At 38.7% G+C, this 12345-nt stretch overlaps 1 protein-coding gene across 1 annotated transcript; it reads right to left on the bottom strand.

Annotated features, from left to right (window-relative positions):
* Positions 1-2820: 2820 nt before the first annotated feature.
* Positions 2821-4586, bottom strand: LOC103673086 (keratin-associated protein 26-1). The gene has a single exon (XM_008701805.2). The coding sequence runs from the start codon at positions 3635-3637 to the stop codon at positions 3077-3079; it is 561 nt and encodes a 186-aa protein (XP_008700027.1). The 5' UTR covers positions 3638-4586; the 3' UTR covers positions 2821-3076.
* Between the last annotated feature and the right edge of the window lie 7759 nt (positions 4587-12345).

The raw sequence follows: 12345 nt of genomic DNA, 5'->3' as shown, positions 1-12345 counted from the left end.
ACACACACACACACACACACACACACACACAATCTATTTCACATTGATGGCATATACAAATGCTGAAGGCAAAACAAAAAAAGTTTAATTTACCATGTAGTGTCTTCATTAATTTGGGGTAAACAGAGATTTCCTAAAAAGGAAACTAAAAAGTACTAACCATAAATAAAAGATTGATATATCGGGTTAACTTAAAATAAGGAACTTCTATTAACCTAAAAACACCAGTAAGAGAGTAAAAAGATACGGAGGGATGTGGAAGAAGATATTCAATCTCTATCTATCCAACAAAGAACTAATGGAGACACTACATAAAGAAACTTTCCATTCTGGAAACAGACATATCAATTAAAAACATCAGCGAAGGACATGAACGGTTACTTTACAAAAAAAAAAAAATAGCATTAAAAAATGTTCTCATTCTGATAAGTCATCAGGGGAATTCCAAATAAAGCCAACATTTTTCAAAACTACATACTCACTTGAATAGCTGAATAAAAAACACTGACAATTGCAAATATGGATGAGGACGCAGAACAGCTGAAATTCTCATACTCAGATAGTGGGAATCAATACTGGTGTAACTATAGGGCATTACCTTGTATTGGCGTAGAAAAAAGCTGAATAGGCACATCCCATACAATTTAACAATTCCACTCTTAAATATATTACCCAATAAAAATACCTCCATGTGTATAGCCAAAGATAGGTACAAGAATAAAAGAGTATTCTATACATTATTCTTAATCTAACCTGGAAACAACCCATAGGATCATCAATGGCAGGATGGTTAAATAAATTTTGGTGTTTTACTACCTTGAATATTATATAACCAGAAAAATAAACAGACTACTGGTATATATAAAACAGCATGGAAGAATCTCACAAACACAGTGCTTAATAAAAGAAGCCAGAAATAAGTGGGTAGATGCTGTATAATTTCATTTCAAAGTTCAAGAACAGGCAAAGCTAATATATGGGTTAGAAGTCAGAAAAATGGCTGCCTCTGTGGAATAATGATTTGTGCACGGATTAGTATATTTCGACTACAGTTCCACTTAAAATTATTTTTAAAAGAAACAGTCCAACGACATCAACAATAGATGTCTGAGATAAAAACAGGCTAAGTCACGGTGTGATTTAATCTTCAGGATAAGGGGTGAGGAAAGGGTTGTGAAAGACCACACAATATAAAGGGTGCAGATGGGCGCCTGGGTGGCTCAGTCGGTTAAGCAACTGCCTTCAGCTCAGGTCATGATCCCGGGGTCCTGGATGGAGCCCTGCATTGGGATCCTTGCTCAGCAGGGAGCTTGCTTCTCCCTCTCTCTCCATCTGCTGCTCCCCCTGTGCTCTCTCTCTCTGTCTCTGTCTGACAAATAAATAAGTAAAATCTTTAAAATATATATATAAAGGGTGCAGATGTCACAAATTCAAAACATCTAGGAGAGACAGGCACGTAAGGCAAAGGAATGAACCAGAATGAACTAGAGTGGTGTTCACAACAGCAGCATGAACACGGATATAGGAGGAACCGGCATTCTGCTTCCATGTCAGAAAGTCTACAAGGAAAGATGGGTTCTGAGAACCAGAGGCATATGCCTTCTCTAGAGGAAACAACTCCTAGTCAGCTCCTGGAGATCGCTGTCTTTCTTGCATGCTGACACAACTTCTAGATATTCCAGCTCCTCAGAAACGTTAACATCATGCCTTTACAGTTCAGTTTTTATTTTATTTATTTATTTGACGGAGAGAGAGAGACAGCCAGTGAGAGAGGGAACACAAGCAGGGGGAGTGGGAGAGGAAGAAGCAAGCTTCCCAGAGGAGCGGGGAGCCCGATGCAGGACTCGATCCCAGGACCCTGGGATCACGCCCTGAGCCGAAGGCAGACGCTTAACGACTGAGCCACCCAGGCGCCCCTGCAGTTTAGTTTTATTTTAATTTGGAAATTAAATTAAAATTAATTTGGAATAAATAAATTTAATATAATTTGGAAATTAAATTTAAAAAAAGCCAGGTGCCCCTACACATTTTATGTTGAGTGAGGGGAAAATGTATCTTTAATATAGATATGTCCCAGAGCATGTGGCTTCTGGTAAGTACTGAAGTAGTTCGGGTTGATCTTGTCTAGCTCTGTAACTGCATCTGGCACAGGATGGTTTAGACACAGGGAATAAAACAGCTGCTGAATAAATCAGCAATTGCTAAATAAAGCTGGACTGTGTTTTCAAAACTGAGGACAAGTTTTCAACGTAGGTTGATCAGAAGTGCATGCTGGTCTTGATGATGACGTACGCAGAAGGGTAGATAATTATAAAATGCCACGTGTTCAAGAACCTAGGTGTAAGTCAGAATTTCAGGAACCTAGTGTTGGCAACACTGAGAAAGGGATGAAGCTGGAGAGGTGGGACGGAGGAAGACAATGATGGAAAACAGATGTCATGGTCAGGGATTTGCATTTTTATTATATGGGAATAGAGCACAGGAAGCCATCAAATGTTTACGCAGGAGGGAAACACAGTTCACTTTGCAATTAGAAAGGAGATTTTGGTGGAAGTATGTTCACTGGATGAGAAAGATAAGGAAAATGTTCCGAATCTTGCCTTCTCAAAGTCACTTCCACCAAGGGCTTTTTGGGTCTCTTAAGTACGTAGGATCAGAGATCTAGAAAGAAGCTTAAGGAATAAACCATCAAGCTATTCCACTACTGTGAAATAAGAACATAGGGTTGCATATTCTATGCCCTATTCACTCACCTTGCAAGCAGTTGAGGTTGGTCATTTCTGTGTTCAAATGAAATAATGAAAGAACCAGATTCTTAATTCTGCCTTAATCTCATTTATTGCAACATGAACCAAATAAATTCTTCCGCCACCTGAATGACATTGAACAGCATTGTAAATCAAATAATTTTATGCCGAGGAGAGATGACAAAAAGATAAAAAGAGGAAAGGAGCAACTCGAATTACATCAGACAGAGTAAAAGTAAGAAAAGGCACTAGTAGGAAAGAAGCACAGGTCCACAGAGTTTGAATTTTTCTCCAAGTCCTTGGCATGATTATTGACTGGAACAAGGAAGCTACTGGCCTCCCAGCGCAGAGCAAGATGGACGGCAAGTGCTGAACACATGGCTCAGAGGCTGACATCCACCGAAGACAGGACGCAGAGGTCTGAGGCTGCTGGGCACAACGCTCAGTGACTGCGGACCACAGGGCAAATAACCCACCGGGCGGCATCCATAAGTCAGGAGGCTCACGGGTCGGCTGCTGCTGGACACATAGCTCAGAGGTCTATAGGATACGGGGAGGCAGGAGCCAGAGACGCCAGAGATGTAAGAAGCAGCAGGAAGGAGAGTGGTTCCTTGGCAGGGCCTGGACACGTAGTAAGTAGTAGGAGGGTAGCAAGACGTTTCATAGTTGCTGGGCTCACAGTGGGCGGGCTGGCAGCTGGTGGGTTCGCCGCAGCTCTCTTGGCAGTTGTCCAGAGGCCGGAGATGGTCTTGGCAGTTACTAGGCAAGCAGAGGACATCACCACAGCTCACACCCGTAGAGCAGAGCGCAATGGAGGAGGTGAGAGGAATATGGCTGGGATTTCTGAGGGATCCCAAGCTGTAGTTTGCAGAGCAGTCGTGGCAAGACATAGTGAGGTTTCAAAAGCAGGCTGCAGTTGAATGGGAAGAAGCGAGTGTCTCCCCTCATTTGGCTTGGTCCCTTATATATCCCTAGAAGGTGGTGATTGTGTATACAGACTCTCTTCCTCCTTGTAGGAAGCTGCATCAGAACTCTCCATTATAGCCCCGGAAGTGCTCCCCTGTCCCATAAATCTGGATGCTTCTCCCGTTGATTGGGTATATCTATAAGGAAGTGTGACTGAATTTTAATAGGATCTCTCCTTCTTAAATTATCCAATGAAAACAGACAAGTTTGAAGGTCATTCACATAATCCAAGTACAACCGCCACTACATAAACATTCTTAGAATTCCTCTCTTGGACTTGCCTTTAAAAGTTGTAGCAAAACTCTTCGGAGGAAAAAATAAGTTATAGTAAAATTCTTTGAAACGGTGGCAAATTATCTCTCTTTGAGGGGAAATTCTATTCTTTTTTTTTGTCAATAGTAAGAAACTGTGAAAGCAAGTAGGTTGTAAAAGATTGTGAAAAATTCTATAACCTTTATGATTTGGGGCAGAAAAAGTTTAAAAGCGGTATAATATGAAGAATTTCAATGTGCCTAAATTTGTGCATTGCTTTATTTAGAATCCTGGTAGAAGATGACTTCCCACCAAAATATTTTTATTTTAAAAAGCCATACTCATTTTATTCATTTCAATAAACGGTCATGATGAAAGCTTGGTTTATGTTTAAAGTATTCTTAATATAGATCAATAAGATAGGCTCAGGTAAAAATATGGATACTACTGTGAACAGAAGCAAATAAACAGAACCCTTCAAAGAAAGTTGAAAGGCATGTCATTTTTTAAATAGCTAGTGTAAGTTGATATATTTCATGCTTACTTGTGCTCCAACCAAAAACCAATGTTCTTGGCAAAAAAAAAAAAAAAAAAAAGAAGAAAGAAAGAAGAAGAAGGAAAGAAAGAAAGAAAGGAAGGAAGGAAGAAAGAAAGAAAGAGGAAAAGACAAAAAAAGAAAGAAAGAATGATTAAGACCTGGAAGTGGGTTTGGTTTTGCTTCTTACATTGGTTCTGACATCAATTTCCAAAAAATAGCTTCTAAACTACTTTACATGGGAAATAGCATCAGAATAAATGTACAGTTTTTCTAAGCGCTAATACTTTGAAGGCTATATTTTCCTGTAAAAATTGGTTTAAAAAGTCTTCATTGTGTTTAGCCTCATCCATTCCACTGTATTTTTATATCCCAACATATCTAGTGGCTCCAGTGTCTACTTTAATGGGAGTTTTAATGACCCTGCCAGGATCTACTTTCCAATTCCCTTTAGCTAAAAATTCAATGTAAATCACAACAGTTTCTTCCATTTTAATGTTCACTGGGTAAACCCACACTTAATAAGTCTCCCTCTGTCTAGGAGGAGCCAAATCTCTGAAACAGAGGATTGCTTTCTCTTTGAGCCAATACAAGACTATTTTACCACCAGGGACAGATATGAAACGAAAATGATATAGTCTCAGAGGTCCTGTACTAACATGTTGAACTTATCTTAGTATTTTAGGTCAGACAACATAGCCCTTTGATGATTTGTACCTGACGGGTTTGAAGAGTTCCTCCAGACCCAATCTCCACCCCTCCGGCTTTCGTCACCTGATGCTCTGTACACACATTGCTAGAGTCTTCTTGTGAAATCCTGGGTGCATCAGCTGAATGGCATTAGTAATAGGTGCAGCCACCATATTTAACTGAACGCTTATCACATTTATATGTTGATGTTCTTTATGCCTGTTCTTCTCTAAAGTAAGCAAGAGCCCAACACCTGTATCATTAGTACACCAGTATATTTGTGTTTATACGTGTACATGTATTGTTTATGTTGTATGTATATATGAATGTTTTTCCATGAAGAGAAGGGGTGTGGCATACGAGGAAACTAGCATTCAGTTAGTGTCTCCCCTGGGCAAGCCTTGCAGTGGGGACCCCCCTTATGTCACATCACTTTAACCATGCAATGCCTTACAGTCAATTTTACTATTTCGAGTATTCACATGAGAAAACTTGAAATTTAGAAAGCGACAGTAATCGATATGAAAAACATTTGAACAAAGGGGCTTCAAACATTTGAACATTTGTTTGGGGGTCCTTGACCCCCAAAATGTTTTTCTCCCATTATCCAGTATGGCATCATTGATTAATTATCTTCGATTAACATAATCACTCTGATTCTGTCACTGCCAGTATCATTTCATAGCATTATTGGAATATTAATAATAATCTATTTTTCAATCTCATTTTTAGGATGCATTGAGATGTAAGAAAAACTTAAACGGTAAACTGCAAGACACTATACTAGAATGATTGATTTTCTGGCTTTGGCATTCTTAACCCATTTCAAAAAGTATCACCTTGACTCTAATTAGTTTAGAGCACTGCCCCAGTTCAAAAGACTCCCATCTTTTTTTTCTGTTATGGGTAGGTAACGCTGCAAAATTTTCATGACATCTTAGAAAGCAGGATGCCCTGAATGTAAGTTGCGCCTTAATATAGCAAATGTTGAACTGATGTTATTTGGTAGTGACCGTGGAGTTCATGTGGGCATAACAGCACGTCCCTCATTAGCAGACTTCTATAAACTATGAACAGGTTTCACACTCTTCTTCTAATGCAAAAGTTCAGGGATAGATTGAGGAAGGAGGCATCCTGTGTGCTCCTTCAGGTTTACCCACTGTTGCTTTCTCTTCAGTGAACCAGGGGTCCTTACCTTTCTCACTCTATAGGAACAAACGTGAATTTTTCCCTCTCTCTCTTTCAGACACAAAGAATCCTCAGAACATTGTAACAATATAGTTAAGCCAGTAAATGACTATTTTGCATTCATTTAGTCAACAAATATTTACTGAGCAGTTTGTATGTGCTAAACATTATGATAGATGCTGTCGATAATACCAACATACTAAAAACATCCAGTCTTGTAAATGTGATAAGACAGGCATCCAATCTGTGTCAGTGTTTACTAAGTTCTATAAATGGTGTCCAGAGGAGGGCAAACATTGCTCATTGGCTTCACCTAGAGTTTGTGTTTGATATTAATTTCAGAGCGCGGGAGGAGACATCAGGGGGCTTGGGAAGGGGAAGACACTTCAGGCTATATGGTGGCAAATAGTATAAAAGCAGAAAAAAAATGACCACACGGTGCTTTCATTGGAGGATTCTTAGAGGCAAATCGTAGCAACTAAACTTAGATTCCCATGCTGAGTCTAATTGATCATCAAAGAAGCAGTTAAGCTTTTGTTCTACAGGCATGTGCTCCAGTCACTGATTTCGAGAAGAGAGCGCTATGATTAAACTGCAGACTATATTGGAAAGAGGGAAAATCTACTGTAATGATTTTCTCCCTTGTTCCAGTAAAATTATGTCTTTTCACCCATTTCCCTTGCTGTTATCATTGCCATCACTCAAGTTAGGTTTTGTTCCCCTTTGGTGAATACAGAGAGTTCTTACTGCCATCTTGACTCATAATCGCTATTGTTTTCTCTTTAGCTTGAATACTGTATTCAGATTAGTACTCCTCAAATTAATGAGTTCTTTTTTTTTTTAAAGAATTTATTTATTTATTTGACAGAGAGAGAGACTGGCAGCGAGAGAGGGAACACAAGTAGGGGGAGTGGGAGAGGAAGAAGCAGGCTCCCAGCGAAGGAGCCTGATGTGGGGCTCGATCCCAGAACCCTGGGATCACGCCCTGAGCTGAAGGCAGATGCTTAAAGACTGAGCCACCCAGGCGCCCCTAATGAGTTCTTTTTGTCCACAGAAAATTGTCCGAACACTTGACCAACCCTCCTCTGCTTCCCTGTAGGGATTCTCTTTTGTATTTTGGGGTTGTCTGTTCATGTAACTCCACATCCTTCCTCATTTCACATCACCTCTTCATCCATCCTACCCTTCCTCTCCTTTGCAATAAGTCTTTGATTTTATCCATTATCCAGACCTAAGCTAAATTAGCCCCATCGTGGGACCTCTGGGTGTCTCAGTTGGCTAAGCATCTGCCTTCAGCTCAGCTCATGATCCCAGGGTACTGGCACTGAGTCCCGCATCAGGCTCTTTGCTCAGCAGGGAGCCTGCTTCTCCCTCTGCCTGCTGCTCCCCCCCCCCACAGTGTTCTCTCTATCTCTCTCTCTGTGACAAATAAATCAATAAAATCTTTAAAAATAAATAAATAAATTAGCCCCTTCTTTGTAAACATCTTCCTACCTACATAAATCTCCCCGGCCTTAAATCTGTATCACTATCATTATCTAATGCACACATGCATGCACGCTCACACACACACGTGCACGCACACACACACATTCCTTTACATTGCAAGCAAAACATTCTTTCTGTGTGTGCTGTTGTGTCTTATATCTTGACTACATTGCAGAATCTTTATTAGCTACTATTTATGGTGTCCCTATTATATACCAGACATGATTCTATGTGTTTTACACATATTTACTGATTTAAACCTCACAACATTCCTACTTGAGTAGGTGTGATCATTATTCTTAACTTAATACGTGTGAGGAAACTTAGTCAATGCTTAATAAATATTTGCTGACTAACATCATAGCATTCACAAAATATAACTTGGGTTTTCTTTATCAAATAAAGGTTGACCTTTACTTAGTTGACTCAATAATCTCTTTTATATACTTTTCTCACCATCCATCCATTTTCACCAAGGTAAGTCAACTTTCAAGGAATATAAAAGGATCTGAAGATAGAAAGAGGTTCAGGGGATCAGAAACGCTTTGTCAAGTTTTTCTCCTGCCCCTTCTATGATTCCTGATTAATACTCATCTTAGCTTGGCTAAGAGAAGACAACGCGTTATCTGGAGTCACTCCACTTCAACCTACAACATAATGAAGTGGACTGATGATAGCACCCCCTGTTGGATGCCATGCGTAAGTCATTAAATTATAATCAATCGGAAGAATAGTTAATTCACTGATAATCAATGTAGTCTTGGGTAACTAATAAAGCTATAATCTACTTTCAACTGAATTTTTATACATTGTAACATTCTTGAGTGTGAAAGCTATAGTTTACACATGATTTGAACAAAATTTGCTCCACTCATTCTCAATTCATTCATATAAAAGAACTTCCACTAGATGATGTTAGAGAAAACTGTTTTCTATCAGCTCATCCTTTCATCTGTATTAAAGACAGTGTCGGTGGCGGTATCCATTCCACTATTCATAGTTAAGCCCTTGAATTGTGTCTTTTTCACCTTTACAAGGTCATTTTCAATTCCTCCCTTTGTCTATATATTTTATAAGCTTTGATGAGGTAAAATTGGTACAATAAGCTGAACGTATTTAAAGAGTACGATTTGTTATGTTTTGACATTTGTATCTATCGAAAATCAAGATAATAATCATATTCATTACCTCCCAAAATCTCTTCATGACCGTTTGTAGTCCTTCCTACTCCTCTCCACTCACCCCACTCCTACCTTCATCCCCAGGCTGCCACAGATCTTCGTTCTACCATTGTGGATTGGTTTGCATTTTCTAACATTTTACTAAATGAAATGGAATGATACAATAGATGCTCTTTTTTTTCTTCCTTCTTTTACTCAAGAATACTTATTTTGAGATTCCTCCAAGTTGCAGCATGTATTAATTGCTCATTCCTTGTATTTCTGTGCAGTGTTCCACTGTATGCCTAACACGTAATTTGTTTATTCATTCATACACTGATGGACAGTTGGGCTGTATGCAGGCTTTGGGAATTACACAAAAAGTACTAAGAACATTCATGTACAAGTTTTTAAAAATATTTTATTTATTTATTTATTTGAGAAAGAGAGAGACAGAGAGAGAGAGCATGAGTGGGAGGGGCAGAAAGAGAGGGAGAGAGAATCTCAAGCTGACTCCACACTCAGCACAGAACCTGATGTCAGGGAAGCGGGTCGGGGGGGAGGGGCAAGGAGCTCAATCTCAGGACCCTGAAATCATGATCCTGAGATCAGGGCCCTGAGATCATGGCCTGAAACCAAGAATTGGATGCTTAACCAACTGTGTCACCCAGGCATACTCCACGTACACATTTTTGAATACACATATAAATTCATTTCTTTGGGTAAATACCCATGAATGGAATGATTTGATCACATGATAGGTCAATGTTCAACTTTTAAGGAATTGTCAAATTGTTATTTAAACTGACCGCATAATTTTATATTCCCACCAGAAGTGTATAAGAGTTCATGTTCCTTGGTGCCTTTCAACATGTGGTACATTTCGACATTTGGCATAGTCAGATTGTAATTCTATTAATTATATAGTGGTATTTCATTGTGGCTTTAATGTGTTAGTGACTGATGATACCAAGCATATTCATCGCCTATTTCCCACCTGTGTATCTTCTTTAGTAAAGACACTGCTCAATGTTTTTTCCATTTTTTTTTAATTGTGTGTCTTCTTTCTTGTTGTTGAGTTTGGGGAGTTTTAAAAATATTTTAGATACAACTTTTTTTTTATTAGCTATAAGATTTGCAAACATTTTCTACCAGTCTGTGGCTTGTCTTTATTCTGCTAATGGTGACTTCTTGAAGAGTAAATATTTTTAATTGCGATGAAGTTCAAGTTACCAATTTTTAAACTATGGATTGTGTTTTGTAGCTAAGAAATTTTACCTAAACTCATTCATGTCTTCAAGATTTTTTTCCTCTGTGTTTCTACATCCATATTTTTGAAATCTAGTTTTTATCCTCACCAATATATTCAGCTGTGATCTTCAAGATCACCTCCCTGCATGCAATGGCAATTTTTGCCTCAGTCTTAGCTCCAGGGCAGGTGGCGTTGCTATCCATACTCTGTATTTTGATAACTTGTCCTACTTTTATTCAGCAATGCTCTGATTTCATGGTTCTGTTTCTATCACACAGACCACCTGTTCTGTCTTCATATCTACCTCCGTTTTCTCCTTCTATTCTGCAGAATATAGATTTTTCTCTATCCTCTTCTTCTGCATTCTCCTTAATCTGCATTTCATTAATCATAAGGGTTCAATTAATAGTTCTAATAAATTCCTCAGTATTTACAATTACAGTCTTGCTCTCTTTACTGATCTGTGTTTCTGTCTTTGTAGTTATCTGCTAGATCATTCCACTGGGACTACTTACCCTTCAAATTAAATATTTACATATTAATAGTGCTTTCTCCAAAGTTGGTTTCTCCTTCCACGCACTTTATCTCTACTTATGGCACTATATTCTCTTAGTCACATCGGCTTAAACTATTATAAAACTATCCTCACAAAAACTTCTATCTTTATCATATTCCCAAGGACAAGATTAGTAGTAAAATATAGCTCAGGTAATGTCTCTCCCTTGGTTGCAGTTATCTTGAATACCTCCCCATTGTCCACAGAATAAAATCAAAGGTCCTTAAGCTCTCACTCAAAGCTATGTAGAATATGGATCCCACATACATTGCCAGGCCTGAGTCCTTCAGGTCCTCTTTATATGGAAGTCCAGATGACCCTATTGCCGTGCTCAGTGAGCACCTCAAAAGGCTGATTTCCTTTTTGCTGTCTTGCTTGCTTTTCCACCCTCTCTAATTATCCAGATCCTACTTACTCTTTACAGTTCAAGTCAAATATAATCACTACCGGAAAGCTTTCATTTCTGCCCAGCCAGAAGCTATTTCTTTTCCTTAGAAATTGTTCCCACTTTACATATCTCCTATAGTACTGATAACTTCATACCTTATATTTATTCAGTTTGTATCTACTTTTTGTTGCTCAGTCATAAGTATATTAAAGACATTATAGCCTTATTTCTGTTGGTATTACTAAATATGTCCAACATCCTGTTGTTGTAAATATTTACTCAAACAATGAGTAAAAATGCTTTAGTCACTGTTTTCCTCTATTTAGTTCATGAATTTTATTTTCTCTTACTTTATCTCAAGGAATTTACACAGCAGAACAAAGACTGTCACGTAGATCGATGTATGTGATGGTAAGTGGCTGTTGGGAAGAACTGATTAGAGATTGGCAGAATCTGCCTTCATTTCAGTCATTCTGTCGGACAGTTCCTAGCCTATGCACTTGGATGTACATGTATATGTGAAACCCTTTTGACCCTTAGTTTTATAAACTAGAACCAATTTGTCTTTGGTTCTTTGAGAGCTTTTCACAGCCAAGGCAAAGATTTACTATAAACCTCCTAAAGAAAAGGGAGGCCTAGGTCTATTATAGTGCTTGTCCTCGATTTTTCACATAACACGCCTTACAGCCAGTGGAAGAATGCAGTTCACCTCCAGGTCACAGAGGATCCTTGTTCAGTTATTTCCTTGCATAGCAAAAGCACCTCTCCTGGCCCCTTTTTACTCCAGACTCTGTGGGCACACTGGAACTCTGGGGAGAGACTTTATAATAAGAAATATCATTTTAGAGTATAAAGATTTTCTAGTTTTTTTTTTTTAATAGAACATGAGATCAAAATGTCAATGCTATGACTCGTCAGCAGCTCAGAGTCCCACTAAAATCGATAGGTATTCTTTGGGAGTTCGGCCCCAACAAAGTCTGATCCTGCCACAGAGAGCAGAACTCAGGGCCAAATGAAGACTCTGAGTTGCCCAAAACATTTGTTTCCTCTGAAGCATTATTTTATAACACTTCATAAAAGATAGAGAATCACTCTTCTTCACTTGAAAGACTGACATTTAAGT

Source organism: Ursus maritimus, unplaced genomic scaffold, assembly GCF_017311325.1.
Source record: "Ursus maritimus isolate PB19 unplaced genomic scaffold, ASM1731132v1 scaffold_4, whole genome shotgun sequence".
Classification (NCBI taxonomy): domain Eukaryota; kingdom Metazoa; phylum Chordata; class Mammalia; order Carnivora; family Ursidae; genus Ursus; species Ursus maritimus.
This window is presented reverse-complemented; position numbering and strand designations above follow the sequence as displayed.

Excerpts from the sequence above, each read along its gene's own strand:
- LOC103673086 (XM_008701805.2), bottom strand. The coding sequence starts at position 3,637 with ATGTCTTGCCACGACTGCTCTGCAAACTACAGCTTGGGATCCCTCAGA.